This window comes from Eschrichtius robustus, chromosome 5, assembly GCF_028021215.1.
Source record: "Eschrichtius robustus isolate mEscRob2 chromosome 5, mEscRob2.pri, whole genome shotgun sequence".
Classification (NCBI taxonomy): domain Eukaryota; kingdom Metazoa; phylum Chordata; class Mammalia; order Artiodactyla; family Eschrichtiidae; genus Eschrichtius; species Eschrichtius robustus.
In genome coordinates this window covers 47456298-47481397 of record NC_090828.1, presented here as the reverse complement: position 1 = coordinate 47481397, position 25100 = coordinate 47456298, and the positions used below count along the sequence as shown (strand labels likewise).

The 25100-nt window shown below is 33.2% G+C and overlaps 1 protein-coding gene across 1 annotated transcript; it reads right to left on the bottom strand.

Moving 5' to 3' along the window:
* Positions 1-798: 798 nt before the first annotated feature.
* Positions 799-19336, bottom strand: ZSWIM2 (zinc finger SWIM-type containing 2). Its single transcript, XM_068543867.1, has 9 exons — positions 19172-19336; positions 17964-18040; positions 16350-16390; positions 10172-10382; positions 8539-8790; positions 5548-5632; positions 4736-4845; positions 2535-2688; positions 799-1611 (listed from the first exon to the last, which is right to left on the bottom strand). The coding sequence occupies exons 1-9, from the start codon at positions 19334-19336 to the stop codon at positions 799-801; spliced, it is 1908 nt and encodes a 635-aa protein (XP_068399968.1).
* Between the last annotated feature and the right edge of the window lie 5764 nt (positions 19337-25100).

The following is a 25100-nucleotide window of genomic DNA, read 5'->3' as shown; positions in this document are numbered from 1 at the left end:
AACAGATACAAATTACTATATATAAAATAGATAAGCAACAAGGCTATACTTGGGAGTTATACCCATTATCTTGTAATAATCTATAATGGAATAGCACAGGGAATTATACTCATTATCTTATAGCAACCTATTCTGGAATATAATCTGAGAAAATACTGAATCACTATGCCATACATCTGAAACTAACACAATATTATAAATCAACTATACTTCAATAAAAAAGGGGGAATTTGGTAGTATTTATATATTTCTTGATGAAAAAAAACCCCAGTAAAACCACTATAAATGTGGCATAGCTTATAGCATTATAAGGATATTTTATTTCATTTCTTATACAAGAAACCTCCTTTAAGGAATAAAGTAAAAAATAAAACCACTATCTGGATTTTCCTATAGGTTTCTGGTGATTATTAGTGCAAGAAACTGTAAAAATACCTGGAGAGAATCCCTGTATGTTACATGTCATTAAGTGAAATGTTTGAAAATAATGACTCAGGGCAAGGAAAATCTATTTCCTTAATTAAAAACAATTATTTTAATCAGTGTAAAGTCACATGTGAAAGTTCTAAAAATTATTTATAATTCATAACGTACTGAACATACTCATTAAGATACCTAATTCTTTAAGTCTTATAAGGAATGAGGCCATTTCCTTTAGCTGTAGGTCATTATTCATAGACAAGTAGGCAAAATAACAACAGAGAATATTTGTCAAGAGTATATAGTGTTTTTATGTTCTACAAAAAACATTTTTATGTTCAATATTCAAATATTTTCTGATTTTAATAAAATACGTTTTTATAACTGAACTCCTTCCAATATTAAAGATAGCTCAGTACTTTTTGTACTTAAAGGGTGAGATATAGGCCTTCTGGATAAATGACTACATTTTGGTCTAATTTTCCCTGTACAATTATTGTACCTCTTAGACAAACTAAGCTTAGTTGTACCCCGATTGACAATAAGATTTAAATCTTCTGGAAGCAAAGTATTTGGTCTCGTGTTGTCCTCTCTTATTTTATTACCAAGAGTCTTCTTTGAATTGTGGTTAACACGTTTACAGTCTTTGTTTATCTTCTGGCTTTGACCGGCATGGTGTTTTTTACTGATACATGGGTTTTCCACTCCAGTTGGATATATAATACTCTTGTGATAAATAGAAGGAAAAAATGTTTGAGATGATATTTTTCCAAAGGATCCAGTGGGTAAATCTTGGAGGTAGCTGGGGAAATGTTGGCTAATTTTATATTCATAGATTGATTTTCTTGAATTTGAATCATCTACTTTGACAGAATACAGATCATCTATTGTTATATTCTGATAAGTATCTATTGGACTTTGAGGTGTATTCAACTTTTCAGAATTACGCTGAGGTATGATAGGTAAAATTCCAAGTCCATTTTGTTTTAAGACTAATCCAGTACCAGGAATAAAAAGTTCTGGTTCTTCCTGTTTTGACAGATGAGTGATGTTTGTGTTTGAAACAGACTGATGTGCATGTCCATTCACTGCTCTATCTTTCCAGATTAAAGGGTTATATATAACTTGTCCATCAATAGGGCATGAATTGCACTTGTGGAGTAACCAACTGTCAATACATTTCCTATGAAACTTAAAAAAAAGTTATAAGTTAATCAGAGATATATTATCTTGTTTATAATGTATACTTTCCATGTAAAATTTCCCCACTTTCATTATTGTGTTACTTTTAACACTGTTTCATAATATTGGAAGGTAATAAAATTCATCAAGTTTTATGGAAATATTTTGAAGTTAAAAATGTAATTGGTTAGAGACTGATCTTCATTTTCCACATTAAAATGAAAAGCCTTCTATGGATGCCATTTTTGCAATTTCATTAAAAACTCACTACTTATTCAAGCCATTAATTTCACTGTTGCTTTCTAATGAATGAAAATTATTAAGCAATAAAAATGTCATAGCCAACTAGAGTTGAAAATTGATATGATGATGGTAAGACATAACGTGACAAATCACCTTCTAGGGAAGAAAACAAATTATCAGTCATTATAAGTAAGGGTGACTCTAAAGCTATAAAAGTTTATTTATTAAAACAACTTTAACTCAGAAAAAACCTGGTTACCACTACATAGTGATTCAGCAACTTTAGACTTTGATTCCAGTAAGTTCATTTGAAATAATAATAAACTATGTCAAATTAAGCATTTCTGTTTCATCTAAAGAATCATAAAAATAACATTAAAAAGTTAGTATTCTATAAGCCTTTTCCTTTTACAGGTAACTAAAGTAGATAAAAGAATCTAACTTAAAGTGCCATTTTATCTTTCCTCAATAGTTTATACAGAAATGAATCCTAATTAATAGGAATCCATCCTTGGGGGGTAGAGCTGCCTTCTCAATAGTCTCCGCTCTAGCTTTCTGCACACACTGTTCAATTTGAACATCTCTGCTCATAATTCAACTAAAAAATAAAAGGAGAGACTTAAATTGCCACTTCATTTGTGAAAACTGGCCCTACAGGGAAAGTCAAACTAAAATGATGTGACTTCTACCTTGTGAGTACATGGTAGCAATCTTGTATGCTGACCAGGACGAAATGCCTTCAAACAAAGTCGACACTGGTAGCCTGGAGCAAGCAGCTTACTATTCTTTGTGATCAGTAAGAGAGGCAGTGACCTTACCACGTGTTTTGGTGTGTAAACGTGGCTAAATGAGAATAAACAGAGAGACATGAATGGTCATATGTGATTGTAGATAAGGAAGTAATCAATAGTACAGGTAATAACCTCCAAATAAATAATGCGAACGAACCCAGTGCTTTCTAGAACTGAAGATGATAAATCTCGTACATTATAAAGTTACAAAATCTATTGTATTGATCTTGAACAAGATGGATCCAACTTCAACATCAACTTCATAAGGAACAAAATTTAATTTAGTCATTTCAAATAAAAATACTAACCTGAAATTTTTTGATTTGCACTTCTTAACATCAGTGAAACCAGAACATAATTTTGGTGAGAACCATATACTCAAGTTATTTCAGTCTGAGCCAACACACAGGCTTGTGTTTAGAAAAATACAACCCAATTCACTCTGTCATCTGGTAGGAAGTAAGATGTGTGGTAAACCATATTAAATATTCCAGGCTACTATTATAAACGGGTAGGTCATAATCTATGAGGAGACTTATTTCACTTGGGGTATATGCTTATTACTTCTGTATTGTTAGACCATGTTAATGAACTCTAAAGATACCAACCCCATTTTTGTACCAAAATTACCAACAAACATAACTAAGATTACACAATGTAAATTTGATGCCACTAGCAAATGATAAAACAGATAAAACAAATATTTAAAAACAAAATCTTGGTTAAAAGGTTAGATGCATTCCTATTATTCAAAAGTCATTCAGAATAAAGTTCAAATATATTCTTTAGAAAACTTTATACTTCTCATTACTCTTCAGATAAACTTTCATCATGCTACAAAAATTGCTTTTACCAAGGTCTTTTAATTGTCAACTAAAATAAATCTGTGTGTTTCTATTATTTCAGGTTGTTAATCACTTTTATTTTTAAATCTTGAAACTCTCTCCTTTTATTTATTCCATTTTCTCTGCCTAGAATGTCCTTCTACCCCTAATATTCTCTTGTCTCCCTCCACAATATCTCCTAAACCATTAGTTATACAATTTATCATTCTAATAGGTTGAAGTGTGATGCCCAGCCAGGGCCAAGGGAAATGGAGATGGAGAGCCTTTGTATAGGCTCCTTTCATACCCACAAAGCATTTTATGCTCCACAGAGTTGTGGTCTCTGAAGTGTGTGGAGCACCCACAGGGCATGGGCTAGATATCCACTGGGTTGGATAGAAATCTATCTATCTATCTATCTCTCTATCTATCTACTATATATATGTGGGATAGAAATACATATATACACACATATATATGTATAAACAAGCACAATTTTTGTTTGGTTAATTCATTGAAATTGTCCTTTAAAAAATATTTCAATTTTATCCCATCCTATTAAAATGAGCTTTGTATATATTTTATAGTGTACCTAATATGTTAATTATACACAGTATGTTTAATTTTCTTTAACTGATACGAAGTACGGCAAAAGGTCTGGATGACTGTCCACTAGTCAGGGTTTTGAAATACAACCAATCCCCTTAGCACTCTCCTTCCCTGGGGGTGGAATAGAGGGCAATAAGGAAAGAAAGACTTCCTTCCCCTAGAGGCAATTTACTTCAAAGCAAATCTCAAAGCTCCTTGTATTTTTTCTTTACATAACATATATCAGTTTTAATTTTACATTTATTTAGATGATCACTTAATTGCTGAGGAAACTAGATATCCCTAATGCCTAGTACAATCTCTGGTAGAATTAATAATAATAATAGACAGCATTATTTGAATATTTACTGTGTGTATTAATTCATTTCACATGCACAAAATTCCTATGAGACTGGTTTTATAATTATCCCCATTTTAAAGATAAAAATGTGGCAAGGAGAAGTGAAGTAACTAGCCCAAACGTTGCATAGCCAACTATGGTTGTACTAGGTTTGGATTTAAGCATTCTGACTCCAGAGCCTTGCTCTTCATTTGAATACTATGTCACCTAGTATATATAATAAGTACTCAATACATATTTATTGAATAAAGAAATGAATAAAACTTATCCAAACTGAAAAATTATTTAAATATCCCAAGAAATATAAATTTCACTGAGAATCTCACCCTTGCTTTTCTTGAAAATGTGGCATCTTTTCTGTCTCATTTTTAATATCTATATATTTTACAGTTTCATCTGATCTTTTTTCCAACGATCTCCATTTTTGATTTCTCTTCTGTAATAGGTAAAAGGTGAATGTTACTTTGCAAATTGTGGAAGCTTTTATCTTGTGCATTAAATCAGTAGGCTGTGTATCAATAACATAATAATGTAAATAAATAAAGACTCATCATTTTAAAAGATAGCTTTTTAACACTTTAAAGAATTTGCAAATTATTAGTGAGTCTAATATACTGTTGCACAGCTACTATAACATTACTTTTTAAGGTAAAAATATTTATCTATTAATCAATAATGGTAATTGTGGATGTTTAATCTTGTGTAGTAAGTAGAAGGTAGCATTATTATTCAGCATCAGGAGATACTTATTTACTTGTTAGATTCAAATGATAGCAATAAAATTCCATGATGTAAGAAATTTTAAAACCGTAAATGGTTGTAACATTATAAGTCATTTTGTAGTGTTGAGATCTTTTTTAAAAATGAATTTTCAAGCTTGATGGCTGTAATTTCTGTCCTTAAGATTTATGTATGATATCATTACATATTTGTTATTGTGTTGGATTTTATAAATTACCAATGTAAGAACTGATTGCCTATAAATCCTTATGAAAAAGAGTTCTCCAAAAATTATTGTCTTTGGTTTTTATTCAAACACAGTCAGCTCTACTCCAGAGGGTTACCTATTCTTAGATTTTACTTAGATTTACAAGAGGAAAATACGAACACTATATGAAATTCAAGATGGATACTGTACCTCACGAAATGTAAATGAGTGAGAAAGATGGCAGCAGCTATCAAAACAATCCTGGCATAAGTGATATTCTATACATTTGGTACACCTAAAAATGCAAAACACCAAAACATACAAGAAAAAATCCAATTATTTTGATTGTATTTGGTGAAAAATTCTGGCCAAGATTTCCTGGGAACTATGCAGATATGACAAGGCTCATCTTAAATCTCACCCCATATTAGCTTCCTGTTGCTACTGAAACAAATTACAACAAATTTAGCAGCTTAAACAACACTTTATTATTTTATGGTTTTGTAGGTCAGAAGTCTGACATGGGTCTCAATGGGTTTAAAAGCAAGGGGTCCACAGAATGGCATTTCTTTTTGGAGGCTATAGAGATCTGTTTCTTCGCCCTTTCTTCTAGAGGCTGCCCACCTTCCTTAGCTTAGCTTGTGGCACTTTCCTCCATCTTCAAAGCAAGCAATGCAGCATCTCTCTGTGCCTTTCTTCCATAGTCACATATCCCTTTGACTCTCTTCTTTGCTGCCCTCTTCCACTTTTAAGAACTCTTGTGATTATACACTGAGCCCAGGCAATCCAAGATAACCTCCTTATTTCAAGGTCAGATGATTAGCAACCTGAATTTCATCTGCAACCTTAATCCCCCTACAACATGTAACCTAACATACAGGTTCTGGGCATGCGGATGTGGATATATTTGGGAGGGCATTATTTTGCCTACCACATATCCCTACCATGATGTCTTCCTGGAATGCTTTATCTTTCATTTATCTCTTTTTCTAAGTTCCTTTAGGATGTACAGCTTATTGGACATTCTATCATTTGATTACCCAGTTTTTTCCTATTATTTCATGAATGCTAGAGTAACACTTAGCAGAATACTTCTTGAAAACAGCAATTGTACTATATTCCTTCTCTGTCCTCACAAAATAGAAAAAGGTATATGTATAAAAAGTTTGCAATAAAAATCATTGATATACTAAAAAACTTCATTTTCCACGAAGCTCAATCTAAACATGTATCACATAAAAATTTTGCCACAAGCAGAGAATTTTAATTTACTTGCAGCAATATTCACCAAAAACAACATTTCAAGCAAATAAAGTTATTTTCTTACTCAAGTTATCAAAGAATTAGAAGACTATTTCCAAGAGGAATCTGGGAAAATATATCCTTCAGACATCTTAGAAGCAGCAAGTATTAATTTATTCATTATTATTGTTTATACATACAGGGAAGATTCTTAATAATTAACATCAACCAATCAAAGCAATGGTGCGGTTTATTCAATACATTAAATTATGCTGGGCTACAAAAAGTTAAGTATCTCTATGTTTTAATATATATATATATATATATGCTAGTTTTGGAATTAACTTCTTAAAAGGTAAGTAGCTATATTATGAAACTTTAATGAAGAGGAACTGAAAAGCTTTCTAGTTTACCTTATCTCCTACTCAAACCACTACTAAAACTACCAGAAATAGTTTTTTCAGGCTAACGGCTGAAATGTTAGCATTTGAGGGAGTGGAAGCAGATATGCATGTGAATAATTGTGAGCCAAATGCGTAGAGAACTTATTCTGAAAGGAGAGTGCAGGGCAGCAGGCAGGGAGCAGAACAGTGGAGAATGCCTGTACTGAGGGGTAGTAGGAAGAATCACCCTTGGGGACAGAAAGAGCAGTCAGAGGGACAGAGGAGAGCATTGTCATTAACAAAATACTTAAAAGCAAGATTTGAGATAATTTACCAAAGCCACCCACGCATTAACAATTTGAGGAATACATCACTATAAAAACTGAAAATTTTACACTGTGGCTTTCACCTGTCCTTGTCACCCACAGCTGTTCCTCCCAACCCACCTTTCCACACGTTACCTTAGCCCCTTATTGTTCCTACCCACCCCTCTTGAAAAAATTCAGATTACCCCAAAAATGGCTGCTAGTGCCAAATATCAAGTCTTTCCTTTTTCTAGAATTCTCTTTAACCAACATTCCTGAAACTAGCTGAACACCTCCTGCTAAACCTTATAAAAATTCTGCCCTTCTTCCTCAAGTGAGCTTTCTCAGGCTTGCTGTTTTCAATAAAGACTTTTGCTAATGGTGCTCTGGTTGATTTACTTCTATGTGACACATTGAGAAAACAAAGGACTGAAACAGTTTAAAGGAGAAAGGTATCATTCACCATTGGGGGTGATTAAAAACAGTTTTATGGTTTTATGAGAGGGTGTTAAAAATATTACTTAGACTCATCATAATGTAATTCCAGGAAGACTGAAAAGTAAACTGATGCATTTTAGAAAAAATTTTAACAAAGACTGAAGCAAAATATTTTCTTCTTAACATACAGTTAAGATTTCAATTAAGAAAGCACAATATCCCAAGCATAGCAATTACTTGATGTTTTATTGTGGAATTGTGGGAAATTTTGAGGAATACTCAAAAAGTAATGAAAATTTCTTTCTCTAATAAGTATCTTGTTGTTGTTAAGGTATAAGATGTGAAAGAAAACAAAACATGCATCATTGCAGTTTGGAGTTGGGGAACTCGAGTTCAGTTGATCTAGTCAATATCCCTCTGGCTCAGTCCTAGGAGTTTTTGGCAATGACCTCATTGGTTCAAAGAAAGTTACAGGGGGTGAGAGGTCTATCTAGCAGGGCTGTGAGCTTGGAAACTCATTTCGGCCAAACTACAAAGCCTGTGTTCAGAGCTTCCAAGAAAGGATGCTACTTCAGACTCTCAATCTAGACTGGAATGCAAAGCCAATACTCTATGTGAGTAAAGAAAATAAAACAACTGAAATTCTTAAGGTACTGGGCTGACACAGATCACTAGTCTGAAAATCCTAAATAAGTAGCCATCTTTAAGGCAAACACACTATATAACGGAGGAAAAGAAGAAGGCTAAATGACTAGTACTCTAATGTTCAAAGTTTCCTAAAATTAAAAGAAAAGTTAGACTACAAATTTATAATATTACTGATTGATACTTACTTATAACACCTCCCCTCAACTGGAAATTGTTGACAGTTATTACAGGGAATTCCAAGGTGTTTGTCTAGTCGCTCTTTCTCAGCTGTAGTCACAAGTTTGCTAGAGTTTTTGAATTCCTCTAAAATAAGTTTTAATGGTGCAAAGTCTTTCCTACACAAGGGACATTTCAACATGGAAGTGTGTGATATCTTATCCTGATAATTAGCTAAGATCTTCATGCATTTTATATGAACACTATTGCCACAGCCAAACCTGTTAGAAATAATATCCAAGTTTACCATTTGTATACAGCAAAGTTATATATATATATATATATATATATATATAAGTTTTCTGTGCTACCATCTATATTTCCTATAAAAATAGATTCTGAACTGATTATCCAGATATAGCTTGATTACACACATAAACACTATTTTATCTATCTAATTTAATCTATCATATTTAATTTAGTACATCAGAATTCCAAACAAAATATTTCCCATTTCAATGAAATGGTGGTAAAAGATTTTGCATCATTATAATATTTTTCATTTTTAAAGTGAGAATGCATATAGTCTTAACAAAAAGGAAAATTATAACAATGATTATTATTTTTAAATAAAAACATCACTGAGAGCAGGGGTGTCACCTTATTTTTCTAGAAATCACACAATATGAATGTGGTTGTACCCAATAAATATCTGCTGAGAGAAATAATATTTTGGGAAATAGTAATTTTAAAATATGCAAAAGAAGCAGCTATGTGAAAAAAATACAATGTGGATGAAAATTTTGGTAAATAATCAGGAAAAAAAAAGAATTGAAAAGTTCAATACCAAATGGTTGCCCAAATTTTCCAAGTCCAAATTTACAGTGCCTTTGAAGAATAGTTAAGTACAATACTCTCAATAAACATTTATGTATAAGTGATATTTTGAATTATTTAGTTTTAAAGATAAAATTTAGAAAAGCTGAAGAGAATTTTTATCATTTTAAAGTAAAATAATCTTCACTTTCAGAAAAACTGTTTGTAACTACTCTAAGCTGTGGCATTTATTCATGTGTGTAAAACAGAAACATGAAAATTATCTACTTTAATAACTTAAAGTGAAAAAGTAAATAAAGTGGAGTTATTTTTTAACTTTCACCCTTTAAAATGTAGCCCAGGGCTTCGCTGTGGTGCAGTGGTTGAGAATCCGCCTGCCAATGCAGGGGACACGGGTTCGAGCCCTGGTCTGGGAAGATCCCACATGCCGCGGAGCAACTGGGCCCGTGAGCCACAACTACTGAGCCTGCGCGTCTGGAGCCTTGCTCCGCAACAAGAGAGGCCGCGATAGTGAGAGGCCCGAGCACCGCGATGAAGAGTGGCCCCCGCTCGCCGCAACTAGAGAAAGCCCCCGCACGGAAACGAAGACCCAACACAGCCAAAAATAATAAATAAATAAATAAATTTAAAATGTAGCCCAGTAATATTTAGAGTTAGAACAGGACCTCTCACGACATGTTAGGAAGTAAAAGAAGGCCAATTAAGTATAATTGTTTAAATATGTATTATTTTTCTATCAACATGTTTCATAACATAATATATTACAAATATATTAAATTAGAATTTTTTCATAAGTTTCTAGAATCCAAAGAAAAATCATGTCACCTGCAAAAGGTGACAGGAAGCTTTTTCTCTAAAAGTACTTCTTGACAAATAGAGCAGATATCATCTGAACTAATTTCCTTCTGTTTAATGTAACCATCTTCTTCAATCTGTGCATTTTCATTGTTCGTTCCTTGTTGGGGAGTTTGAACTCGATGTACCCCTCGAAGCAAGTCACTGATTTCTCTTTCCACAAGACCTAATTGCAAAGCAGCTAACGATAAATTCCAAAGTATTAAAATTCAGTGGCAAATTGGAGACAAAGAAACAACTTAGGCGGAAAGTTAGCATTTTTTTCCCAAATATCAGAAAGATTGGTTGAATTATTATACTGACATTTACCACTTTTTGTATTCCTTTCAGAGCCAAAAGGTCAGAAAAGAGTCATTTATAAAAAGAATAGAAGTTATCTCTTGTTTTCCTGTTACTGAAAAGAGTCAGTGTAACCAGTGCATTATAAAGGTTTCAGATTAATTATATGACAGTGTTCCTCCTTGGATTGGTGCTATAATCATCTCTTACATTTTGATCTGTTCTCTTGTTCATAAACAAATATTTATCATCATACAGGAGTATTAAAAGAAATGGGCACAAATACAGAAAGGAGAAGAGAGATTCGAGTAGTTAGTGTAATTAACATTTGTTAGATGAATAAATTAGTAAATAGATAATGAGAGAGCAAGACACAGTTGCACCTATTTTCCTTAGTTTTATGTCCCTACAAGTGTCTCGGTAGCCATATTCTTCATAGATTTGGTCAGTATTCCTCAGGACAATCTGTTAGGAACTATATTGCCTATACATTTGGGATACACAGTCTTTGAATTCTGAATTTTCTCCATCCTGCTGTCCTTCTAAGAAATGTGTACTAAGTGCATATAGTTTTGATCAAGGCATCCTAGATTCCCTTTTTCTCTGGCCCATGCCCAGGCCCCTCCTCTTTCCCTCTTCTTAACATGCCATAATTTAAATGCCAGTTGTTATTGGTCCCCTTGAGTTCTATTCATTTAATATATTCTTTAATACATAGAGATTAAAAAATCATTTGCAAGATAATGAAAAGCTCCATTTTCCCTAAAAAGATTACCAATTAAACACTAACAATACTGAAAACATCACAGTTACATTTCAATACAGAAATCTCTGTTCCTTGTCTGAGGTGGCGTGGCAGGTGGAATGTGGGAGGATATCATACTTTAATTAACCATTACTTTGGAGGATGAGGGCTATTTGTCACAGAGACACAGCACCATCTGCTCCCTAAAAAAATGAGGAGGAAAATGAAGAACAAAAGATTGTGCTTTGGGGGATAAAGATTCTCTAGAACAGCAGAAATACTGAAACATAAAATTTCATAAGAGGAGCTGGCTACAAACTGTTCTATGTGGTATAACATGAATTGGAGAATAAAAGGGAGAAATAAACTCTTCTGAAATGAATTTGGAAAAATTAATGTATGCGACTATAAAAGAATATTCTTTTATAAAGGAGAGCAAGACAGCTAACCTTATCAGATATCACAATGTATTATAAAAAACAAAACTCACTATAAAAATTATGAAACAAGGATGAAAAGAAGCACTATTTAATAGCTGTTATTGAGATAACTAGGTAGAAATATGGAGAAAATTTAATTACTTCAAACCAAATACCAATCTTCAATTTATATCAATACAACTACACATGGATGCTATAAAGAAGAATAAAAATAAAATAGAAAAGCTAGCAGAAAAAAAAATCTCTAAAATATTACGGAAGAAAGACAACTTTCAAAGTATCAAAACAATATACAGGAAAAGTAAAAATGGTCAGATTTAGCAACACACAAAAATCCATATACATATATATAAAACAAAATTAATGAAACCATATAAAAAAGAATTATGACATTAGGAAAACATTTGCAAAGAGGGGTAATCCCTATATTTAGGAAGAGTGTATAGTTTTATCCCAATAAATAAATAACCAAAGTTTAATTTACACATGTAGTACAAATATTAAAGTCAACAGATGTTCAATTTTATTAATATCAAAAGAAAAGTGAGTTAAACTCAAAATGAGGTGCAGACACAGCATAAAATCTAAATAAAAGGTGATAAATAAATAGAATGTTACATCTTGTTTGCCTTATGTTATTTTCTCTTTTTATTTGAAAAAGTAATTTCAGGGCATTTTAGATTCTAAGGGTATGTTAGATGTATGGAAGAATGAAAACTATTTTCTTACTTAATTTACTAGGAATGAATAGATTACTATGAACTTTGTATCTGTTATTTTTTCCCACTTTGTGTGACTTAGTCTTTTTTTCTAATATTATAGAAATATTATTAGCTTTTCAAAATATTTCCATGTATCTTTATTTTCTTTGGAGACTTAAATATGCTGTTAATATCTTCCATTTTATGCTTAAGTAATATGGTTAAATATGCCTAAAACATGAATCCAAAATCAAAGCTAGCAGAAAATTGATATACTGCTGAAATCATAAATCAGCAAAAGTATTGCTATAAAGCAATACCTATGGGTGACAGACATAAAAATATTAATACTTAAAAAAAGGAAAAGAAACTCGAACTCACAGATACAGAGAACAGATTTATGGTTGCCAGATGTTGGGCCAGGGGACGGCTAGGAGGTAGGAGAAATGGCTGAAGGTGGTCAAAAGGTACAGATATCCACTTATAAAATAAATAAGTCATGGGGACATAATGTACAGCATGGTGACAATAGTTAATAGTACTCTGTTGCATATTTGAAAGTTGCTAAGAGAATAAATCTTAAAAATTCTCATCTCAAGAAAAAAAAAATGTAACTATGTGTGGTAATGGATGTTAACTGGATTAACTGTGGTGATCATTTTGCAATATATACTTACATTGAATCATTATGTTGTACACCCAAAACTAATATAATGTTATATGTCAATTATATCTCAGTAAAAAAATAATACTTTTACTGCAAGATCCAGCTAATGAGACTTCAGGCTACAGAAATAATTGAGAGAAGAAAAAGTTTCATTTACAAAGAATATAACAGGTAGTCAGAAGTAAATTAAATGCCTAAAATGGAAGAATGTTAAATAACTTATGATATACCATACACTAACATGGTATATCATAATTTATTTAACATTCACTGATGACTTGAATGAGAGAGACTACATAGCACTGAAAATATTTATAAAGTAACAGTGTGTGACAAAAGCAGAACACAGAATTCCCACAGACTATTAGGTATACATAAATACTAGGTCAAAAAAGAAAATAGAAAATAAAATGTTTATTATATCTCTGTGGTGGGGATTTAAAAAATTTTCGTAAAATGCAGTTTTAATTTTATCCATAAATATTTAATTGAAGAAAGGACAAGATGGCATTTACTAGACGTTGTATTCAGGAGAAACCATTAGGTAATAAAGCTAGGTTTTACTGGGAAGCATTTGTTGGGTGATGGGAAATAATATTCAGTGTTCAAAAACTGATATCTTTATAAAAACTTTCTATGTAATCATCTTTATAGGTCTTCAAAAATAAAAGAGAGTCTCAGGTTTCCTGTATGCAACACTAGGGCACAAATAATTGTTTCCAGATTTGTTTTAGAAAAGAATCTATGAATGATGTTCAAAGTGCTTCTGCTTCACTACCTTCTTCTCCACACTTATGTACATACTTTACATAATATTATTGAATAATTGTTTATAGCTTTCTTTGAATTACTTTAATTTTCAAACTTTCATTTAAATGATAAATTTCAACATTATTGAGACTTATACTTTCTTTGAATATTTGTGCACAAAGGATTTTCTCAATGTTGAGTAGCTAAAACATCTTTTAAATATGAGGTATAAAAAATATTTTATTTTAGTAGGAAATATAATTTTTCAAAATTAATATATAGGATCAAATTTAAACATTTAAAAAATTTCCTACTATAGGGATATTTATAAAAAGAATAAGACGTGGTTTCTGCCTTCAAGAGCACAAAGGATAGTATGATATCAAGTATTAGATTGATCCATATGAAATTGCTATTTTTGTAGATGAAAAAATACTGGCAATTCATATGATTCAATTTATAAAAAAAATCACCTAGTAGAGGTCCTGACTAATATGCAGTACAATAAATATTTGTTGAATGTAATTGGGTAGAGCTGCACTGTTCAATATGGTAGCCATTAGCCATATGTGGCTACTGAGCACCTGAAATGTGGATAGTGTGACTGAAAATTGAATTTTAAATTTTGTCTTATTTAAATTTAAATGGAAAACTGATAATCTATAGTTTCTGGAAAATTTATGTTTATAACAATTTGGGTATTATATGAATTTTTCAACTGAATATTTTATGATGTCTAAATGCAGATCAAGCATTTCCAATGAAAATATAGTGTCTGAGGTGAGATGCATTGTAAATGTAAAATACACCCTAGATTTTGAAGGCAGTATGAAAAAACATTAAAATATCATAATTTTTATATTGATTACATGGTGACATGATATTTTGATGTATTGGGTTAAATTAAAATATGTTATTAAAACTAATTTTCCTGTTTATTTTTACTTTCTATAATATGTTACCAGAAAATTACATATGTGGTTCACATTATATTTCTGTTGGGTAGCCCTAGTATAGAAGCTTGTGAAAATGATATGGAAAATAGTGTAGATAATAACTAAGACTTTGGAGAGGATGTGAACATTTAACTTCAGGTGTATACAATGGAGAAATAGAGAAGAAAACAATATCCATGAACTCATCCAACCTAATTATTGTGTATGAAGAGATTGGGAGAGAGGATGAAGTACAGAGTAAGTGACATTTCAGAAAGAACCTTTTGTCTACAATGTGAAGGAGAAAGCAACAAAGTGCAGGTGCTGGAAACAGGGAGGCTACAAAGAACGGTACTAAGTAAGGGCTGATGAAGGTTGAACAAAGGTAAGAATGAGGATGGGGAAGTAAAATCACTGTTGAGAAGTAGGTAGGATGTAACATAAACAGGATTTGTTTATGAGAGAAGAGGATGAGAAAGGAAAAACAAGGAGAATGCCAAGGTTTCTAGCTTTGGAAACTAAAGAAAAAGGAAAGCCAATATGTGAGGTAGGGAATACAACAGGAGAGCACATATGGGGGGAATTTACTATTCAAAATGCCTGTGGGACCTCCAAAATTGTGGTGCTCAGAAGGCAGCTGGAAATACTGGTCTGCTGATAAGATGTGGAAATCACTGTTACAGAGGTAACAGGTGGAGACAGAAAATATGAGATGTTTCTGAGAAAATGGGTAGAGAGAAGAATACAAAAGAAAAATCCCTGTGAAACACTAATATTAATTTATTATCTAGTAGGACTTTTAAATGTCAACTGTGCTTGTACTTATATAATAGTTGGGGGGAATGAACTTGCCTAAATATAGCCAATACCCTGAATTGAAAAAAAATTGAAAACTGATTATCACTTTAATTCTTTATGAATATTATAAACATTTATTAATAAATGTTAAATGCCTTTGCAGTTCCTAGATGAATCTAGTATAGGTTAAATAAATCTTTGCAGGAAACATTTCCATATGACAGCATCTTTATTATAAAATGTATAAATCTAAATAACCTGTGACAGAATTATTTTTCTTTCTCTTTTATTTTTGAGGACTCTAGAATTTAATTTTAAATAAAATTTCAAATTGAAAATTATAAAAAATTTCATATGCCTGGCTTTAAACTCAAGGTAGGTACGGACATAAAAACTATTTAACTGTAAAATACATATATTTTTTGCATAAAAACTTGTCAGTAAACATTTTAAAATGAAATTATGTACCATGTCAACTATTTCTGGGACCTGAAAAATTACATTTGTCATTTTTCTCATAATTAAAATAAATTTAGATACATAAACTACTGTAAATCCTTGCTTAGAATTCATGAGGGAAAGTTTTTCTACTGAAAACCTGGCCATTATTTCACCTCATTTTTTATTAAGTGCTTTTTAATGTGAAATGGCATATAAAGTTACATTTTTTGTTAAACAGGAAGAAAAATGTTCCAACTGTCTTAAATGTAACAAACTGTGTTACAGGTTTCAGATTGTCTGGACAATAACTGTCTAAATTTAGAATATGTCTAAATAAACAATTATTAAATTCGTTAACTTCAAATCAGTAAAAACACACAAACACAACTTACATTCATGATTCCTTGGAAGCCTGAATTTTTTCAACAAGACCCTAATATTCAAAAGTAGAAAAACAAAATAAAACATTTATTTCTGACATAACCTCAAAAGGTATTATTAATTTTAGAATAGGAATGGCATTACAGAATTTATATTGCTGAAAGTGTTAGGGATAAACTTAAAATTCTCATCAGTTTTCTGTTACAAGAGTCGTTAAATTTTTGTTTTAAAATAAGCATATGTGAAAAAAGTATGATACATGGAAGCAAAAGACATTTGCACTAAAGAGATTTGTCGGAGAGAGTCCATGTGTTTATGACATAGAGTAGCTCACAAAGAGAGGTTAGTGAGGGAATCTAAGTATTCACAGCACTCTTTTTAAACTTCCCTGGAAGTTTCTTACTCCTGGAAATGGAGGAATTTTCTGGATAGAGTAACAAATGACTGTTTTCCTATACATACCACTTTAACGTATGACAGAAAAATACTTTCAAATATCACCAACTGAAATGGAATATGACTTTTTTTCAAAAAGTGGGAAATATATATTAAATTCTTACTTAAATATATTAAATATACTTTAGTATGTTAAATACTTGGATTATATTTCCATTAAGTTTATGGTAAATATACTGTAAAAAATAAGTTACATTACATAAAAATCAGAACAGAATGCCCTTGCTCTGAGGAAGCTGACATAAAATAAAAATGGAAAAAACCTATTTTATATATAATAATAAAACCAAATTGCAAATTTTGAAGGGACCATATTTTATATTTTTATGCTAACTAGCGCAAATAACTTGTGTTAGTAGATGCTCAATAAAAACTGATCAAAACAACAAAAAACTTGGTAAATAAAAGCATTAAAAATAACAGCCATATGTATATATACTGTTTTCTAACCTATAAAGAAAAGCATTAGAAATATGAGATACACACTTTTTTAAATTTCTTGTTTGAATTTTTTCTCTTAAAATATCAATTACAAATTTTCTATAATAATATAATTAGTGATTTGTTGGTATAAGTATAGTAGGTAAACAAATGAGTTGATGTGGGTTTAAATTACATGGAAGGAATTTTTTTGTTTTTCATTTCTGGGATCACCTACAAACAGGTTCTGACTCTAGAGGAAAAATTTTAGATTTGACAGAAGTAATCTTCAGCAGAGTCCTACTTCAATCTTAAAAGATTCATAGTCAAATGCTTATTGAAAAGGAAAATAGTAAAATTTAAAAATAAAATAATGAACCATACAATTATCATCAGTGATGTGAACTGGGGAGATTTTTTGTTTTATTGTTAGATTTCACCTTTGTACATAATGAAAATCTAAACACTGATTTTTTTCTTATTAAAAACAATAACATTCCAAACATGTAGAGGTGGTAGTATGCTTACCTCACTTTAATTTTTAAACCTCACTTAATTTTTAAACCTCACAATTTTTGGGATGAAATAAAATATCCAAAACGATATTGACAAGCTACAACCATTTTACCTTTAAGTTCTCCCAACACCAAATTTCTTTAATCTTGCAGTACTCAAGCCATGAAAAAGGCAAAACATGTAATATACCAAGATGTTCCTTTGTGGAAGATCTTCATCACAATGTCACTTACCAGCATATATGCTTACAAAGTTCCCCTCCTTTCAGAAATATGGAACAATTACAAACATGAGGATTTCCTAGAGAAACCTTCAAAAGAAAAATGCATACTTAAAAAAAAAGTTCCAGTCAGTTTTTAGAGTTATAGAGTAAAATTAATAGATAATTGGATTAAAAGAGATTTCAAGAGATATTTTAGTTTAGGTGACTCCAAAAGGTTGAACATAGTCTACTGGAACATCTTAATTCTTGACACAAGTCTAATTTTTCACTTCCTTATTCTTTGCCTTGTTCAACAAATTGCACTGTCAGCTAAGACTGTTTTTAAGAGACCTACATTCAGGAAAGTGAAAAGAAATCTAATTTTAAAAACTTGAAAAAGAAATCTATAAATTTTTAACTGAAAGGAAATTCTACTTTGCAATGGAGCTAAAGACCTTTTGTAAAGTAGTTCTTCTGGGGTTTTTGTTTTGTGCATTTCAATTGGTGAGTTTACTTTATTTAATTTTATTCAAGGAAACTAATTTTATTCACCAAGTCTGTACTGGCTTAAACTATTTATTAAATGCCCTAAGGGTTATAAAGTGAAAAAAGGACGTCTGAGATAAGCATCATGACACTAAATTAAACATTTTCAACTCAACTCCTGGGAGGTAGAGTGGTGGCTGATTTTTGAGCGGTGAGAGTAGGATACGCGAATATGAAATATCTGTGGTCTTTCAGCAAAATTAAAAAGAATTTTTATTCATTAAGACATTTCCAAGGAATCACCATTTAAGCCATACTTTAAAAGGGTCTGGTTATAGCTTCAGACTGACTAAAAAGTAAAGAGAACGCGATTTTATTTATTTAGCAAATATATACGGCTTGTAAACAGATTGTACGATTTTCATTTCGTTTGAGTTACAGGGTTAGTGACTGCTAACGGATCTGAGAATGCACATAAATGCAAACCATATATTCAGATAAAATGTCTCCCTTTTTTAAGCCCAGAGATCAAAGGCCATCATCTTAGAAGAGTTGGATGCAATTTGGAGTCCTAACCTCCAATAATGGAACTTTTCTAACAAATACTATTTCGCTCTGCAATGTGCACATCTTTAGAGTCTGGAACACTCGCGGGTGGGGTTCGGCAGTGAGTGGCTACATACAAGGTGGGCCTGGGGGGACCGCGCGGGTCGGCCTGGCAGGGAGCCGAGGCGGGTTGGGGGCGGTAGTTACTCGGAAATCCCTGTTTTCCGGCTCTTCCTCTCTCAGTAGAAAGGAGGTGGGGCCCATCTCTCGTAGGAGGTAGATGCTGCTGCTCAGCGCCTGGTCTTGTTGCCAGCTGAGGCGGTCGCTAAAGTGTCTTCGCCTTTCAGAGGACTTACAGCCTCCGCGAAGCATCTTGCCTGGGTAGGGGCGATGGCAGCCCCTTCGCAAGGCTTTCAGAGTCTCCCGCCGGTCTCCATGACAACCGCGTGCCCGCCGGTTGCCTTGGAGACGGCGGTTGAGCCGCGGTGTCCCAGAGTGCCTTGCGCGGAGGTTTACTTCCGCAGCTCACACTCGCCTCCATTCCTTCCTGAAGCGACGCTCCTGACTGTAGAGTGTTTCTAATACCCAACTGGCTGATTTAAAAGCTAGTGGCCAAAGTCATCGCTGTCAAATCTCTCGCGTTCCTTCTGCTGGTTCCTCGCAGGCGGGGGCTTGTGAATTCTGTGTTAGGATAGTCGCACAACCCGGTTACAGTTTGGGCTCTGGATGCTGAAATTATCCTGTGATGATTCATCATTTTTATCCGAAAGCCCAGAGTGACTGTTGACATTCAACAGTGTTCCACAAACATTTTCCGATTGCTTACTAGGTGCATAATCTGAATGAAGCGCTGGGGGAAGATCAATGTTGTGGAAGACAGGATCTTAACCTGGGAAGTTAGACTCTTAAGTAGGGATGTGTGTGTTGGTGGGGGGATGGTCTTTAAACGAGGGGAGCACCTTTAAATTACATGTTTGTGTAGGGATGGGTGTTTGGGGTGGGGTGCGGAATCCATTGCCTCTATGCCCTCTAAATTTACAAATCCCAATTTAAGGAATAAGCTATGCAATGTTGACTCAATAGTTCAAATTGTCTATGAGCTTTGTTACTACATCCTAGGGGGAGAGCTGTAATACAGTATACGTCAAGTAAAGAAGCCACATTACTGGAATATCTCTTTAAGAAACTGAAATCAGGAAATAGCCAGTTGGTGGCACAAACATAAAAATGGGGGATATTTGTCTCATTTTATCATGGGAGGAACTTACAACTAGATTATGTCAAGAGCAGGAAGGAGAAAATGGCCAAAGGCCCCAGTATGAAAGATGATGGAAATGGCAGCTTTCGCATGTGAGACATCTGGATAAACAGCATCCAATCCTAGGTCTAAGGTTTTAACTTAACTAAATTTTATCTCTACCCTCCTATTTTTACTAATAACAACTAATATACATACTACCATACTGCCAACTTTACCATCAATTTAATTAATGGTGCTAGATTTTAAACATTATGCACTAAGAAAAAACTTCATATTGAAACCAAAAGAACTTATAAATTGAATTAACTTAGTTTATTTATTAATACTTATAGTTAAAAAAAACTCCAAATAAATGACAATCTACACTTTCTAAATGATAAGGTGAGTAAGGTTTCAGAGTGAAGGCACTTTATTCAACCACCATTTCCCTCTCTCTCCATATACACACATACATACATAATATATCTCCATATATATTACATATATTATGTATATAGTTATTTAAGAATTACCTTGAAGGGAACTTTAAGAAACAAACAATAGCAAATAATTGTTCAAATTATTTTTGTAAATAAATAAGTAAATTGTTTTACTTATTATAATTAGGTAATAATACTTGCTACACGTGTAACTGATAAACACCATTCTCAAAAGATCACATCTTTAAGACACAATTGTCATTATGTCAGCTGAATATAGGTTCATAAATTCTATTTTGGGAAATGATAAAAGTAACAGTATTCATACTTTTATGGAAATTAAAAAGAGAAAGCACAGGTTGCTAGACAGAACTTTAGCTATAAGACATTTGTTTTTGTATCTGTCTGTTAAGACTTTAAAAACATTTTTATAGCCAGGTGACTATCCCATATGTTTGCTTCATCTCTTAAGAGTGTGTGACAGGGGTAATATTTTGCAAATATTTAAGGGAATTGTTCCCCTCCAAGGTCCATTTTGAAGCATAATGCCCTACGAAAGAGGGAAGTGGTTAGTGCTAGAAAGTCATTGATAAGCTTTGAATTACATGAACTAAGTTTTAGGCCCTTTAGCAATATAATTTGGTTATAAAGGACAGGAATTAAAAATTATTATAGCTACAGATTAAGATATAAAAAACTGGGCTTAGAGTATTAGGCCTGGGAATTGTGTGAAAGAGAATGCCCTGAGGGGTTGGGAAGAAGAATAACAGAAGTCAGTGGAAAAAGTCAGCTGCCAATCTCAACATGGGTGGGTATGTGTGTGTTGGGGTAAGACTGGGAGTAGGTGGAGGGATGGATTGAAACAATGAGCTGGGTTTGGGAAGACTGAGAACATCTAGGGTGTGTGTGTGTGTGTGTGTGTGTGTAGTAGTAGTAGTAGTAGTATGCTTACTTCTGAAATAGTGTTAGGGAGGTACAGGCTAGTAGGAAACTTGAGTTTCTAGCTTAGTGCCCTAAAACACGATAAGCAATATGCAGAGGTGCCAGTGGAAGACAGGTAAATGAACTGGAGGTAATGCCCTGGTTCTCAAGGGGTAAAGATATATAATGAATATAGGAATTTGTGTTTACTCCTAGAGAATGGTCACAAAAGAAAGGCAGAATACTAGTGGATACAAAGAGGGTGCAGAATCAATGACTTCAAGACTGGAAGCAAATAGAACCAAGGACTCTAGTGGGAGGAACCAACATGATACCTTCCATTAAAAAAAAAATCCAATAGGTCCAGCACAACTCAGTGATTACCAACATGTGATCAACAGTGGCCACACTACAGAAGTGACCAGCAAGAATCCAAGGGACATTGTATGGATTCAAGGTCTCCATCTTTTGTCATCAGACACAAGGTTACATAAGCTTCACTTTCCTCAAACACTCATATACATTTGTGGAGAGAAATAGGTGATGGGTAGAAAACGGAAATGCTAAACATTTTATCCTTACTAGTGACCAAAGTAGCCTTAACATTCCTCTCACCTTGACTAGACTTCAGACAGATTTCTGCTGGACTTTAAGTCCCTGACCTCCCTTTTTTTAGAGCATTTACTTCAGAAAACTTTCAATTGTAAATTCTTTCACTGCCCCTTTGAGATGCAGATTTTCTCACAGAATCTTGCCAGTTTTACAACCTAGTAATATCTTTCTCAAGAACCTGCTAGCCATCCCTTTGAAATAGAATCAAGAAAGATATTGCTCCTATCTCCCAGTTTTTGTGGCAGATGGAGCCTAACTTTGATAATCACCAAATAGCAAACATAAATGGTCTAATCGCAGTGACCAATCTTATCCTTAAGGTCCTCCAGTACTTTCCAACTAGCTCACCAAAGGATTCAAAACTCCCACCTTTTGTTCCAGTATAGTTGAGGTCAATCTCTCTCCCCTGCTGTAATGTCTTGAATAGACTTCTTTGCCTGTTTACTCTGCCAGTGCAATTTTTCTTTGGCAATATATACCATTTATCTAAAAAGACTTTATTAAATCAGACTAAATGAGTTTATGAAGTTATGCTTCCCCCCACCCCCGTGATTAGGGGAGTAGTGGCTAGCAAGTGATTGGATCATTTATAGAAAGAACATACTTCAATATTTTGCACATCCAAGTCTAATATAAATTTGCAACCAACTATGAGTGTGATTGATACTATTGTTTAAGATGCAAAACTGAGTAGTTAATGTCAGATCCTTTTCAATCTGAAGAGCTTATGAAAATAATAAAAAAATTAAAAATGTTTCAACCTCTGATATTAAAGTGAACTAGAGAGGGCTGAGATAGGCAGAGTTTTAAGAATGACCCCAATGACCTTTGCCCTTGCATAATTCCCTCTCTTGTGAATATGTCATGTTATATGGCAAAAGAGATTTTGCACATGTAATTAACGTTACTAATCAGTTGACTGGGTTAATAAAAAGGAGATAATTTGGGTCATCCTAATCTAATCTCACAAGTCCTTTAAAAGCATAGTTTTCTTTGTCTGGTGGCAGAAGGAGAGGTCAGGATTAAAACGTGATTCTCTTGCTGGCCTTGAAGATGGAGGGGGCCATGTGATAAAGCAGTGGTGGTGGTGGTGGTGGGGGCTCTGGAAGAAGACAGCAGCCTCTGACTAATAGCCAGAAAGGAAATGGGGACCTTAGACGTATAGCAACAAAGAACTGGATTTTGCCAGCAATCTTAATGAGTTTGAAATCAGATTCTTCCCCAGAGCTTCCAGATAAAACTACAGCCTAGCTGATAACTTGATTTTGGCCTTGTAATATCCTGAGCAGAGAACCTAGTCAGGCCTGCCTCAACTTCTGACCTATAGACCTGTAAACTAATAAATGGGTGGTGTTTTAAGCCACTAAGTTTGTGGTCATTTTTTACACAGTAATAGAAAATGAATTGGCAAATTTCAACAAACTACCAGGATATATATGGATGGAAAGTACTGACTGGTGAAAAGGGGGATAAGTGAAGGTATGAACATGGAACAGTTAACTCCTTGTTATCTGCCAGCATTGGGTTGGACAATAGAATCACTCTGGCTGATTCTAAGTATAAAGAAATTTATTATAGCATATAAGTTAGCTTACAGAATATTTAGAAAGGCCACAGAATCAAGGTTTGATCCCACTCTAAAGTGAGGCACTCAGGAAAACTGTTCACTCCATGAGATTTTTCCTTTGGAAATCCCTCCCAGTCACTCTAGAAGCTAAGGATTAGATATCAGTACCTCCACTATTATTGCTACAGAAAAACCAAAGGACTTTTAAACTGTGATTGCTAGTTGGGCTGAGTGGTCTCAAAAGCTTCACTTCTGCCTTTCAAGTCTTGGCAGAAGCTAGTCATGTGTTTACAGTCTAGAGGCCAAAAGAAAAAAAAAAATCTCAGAAATATGGAAAGGGGGTATTAACAAATTGGAAAGCTACCATAATGAGTAAGAGGAGAGAGGTAAAAATGGTTTGGCCAGTCAAAAGTAACATTCGGAGAATAAGAAAGAGCTTTTCAGTATTAAAAATGATTGTCAAATAAAAAGTTCAATAGAAGTTTTGAAAGATGAAGTCAATAATCCAGAATATAAAGCAGAAAGGAAGCAAGATGATAAATATTAAAAAGAAAGAAAGAAAGAGGATTAATCTAAGATGGACAAATTCAGACTATTAAGATTTCCAAAGGGCAGAATGAAGGTGAGGAAATTATCAGAGATTTACTAAAAGATATTTCCTAAAACAAAGGGGGAGAACTTACCTTCACGTGGAAAGACCTTATCAAGTGCTGAGTAAAGATGAATGAATAATGATTTATATCATACCTAGATATTTGGCTAATAAATTTCAGAACATTGAAGAGAATGAGAAAAACCTAACTGTTTACACTATGGGAAAAATAGGTACAAAAAGGCAAAAATCAGATAAGCATCCGATTTTTCATTTACATCAGGGGATGCTAAAAGACTGGGAGGGGTTCTGAGGGAAAATGACACCAACACTAGAATTTTATATCTAGCTAAATTATCAAACAAATATAAGGACACATAGGATTTAGAAAGCTTATCTCCCATGCATGATTAATGAATAAGGCACTAGAGGATGTCTACCAGATAAACCAGGGTTGTTTAAATTTGTATTTATGTATTATTATTTTTTATTGTTTAATTTTATGCTTAAATGGTTTCTATTAATCAACGCCTGTCCTTTTATATCCCAGCTTATTGTGTGATTCACCAATTACTTGGTACAATAAACCCTCTTGTCTTAATTAACTTGAGTGAGTCTCTGCTTTTTTGTTACCAAATGAGGTAACTTTTTTGTAAGTAAAATGAGGCTCTTCATGAACTTAGTGGTTGTCGAGATGTAGAAGAAAGAATGGGTCTCAAGCATAGAATCAAAATGCCTTAGAAACCAATGAGATATGGATGATA

Coding starts and splice junctions, on each gene's coding strand:
- ZSWIM2 (XM_068543867.1), bottom strand. CDS start 19,336: ATGCTTCGCGGAGGCTGTAAGTCCTCTGAAAGGCGAAGACACTTTAGC. Junction 16,391..17,963: donor CTTTGTAAGCATATATGCTG/GTAAGTGACATT, acceptor TTTGAATATTAG/GGTCTTGTTGAAAAAATTCA. Junction 8,791..10,171: donor CTTCCTGTCACCTTTTGCAG/GTGACATGATTT, acceptor TATTTCTAACAG/GTTTGGCTGTGGCAATAGTG.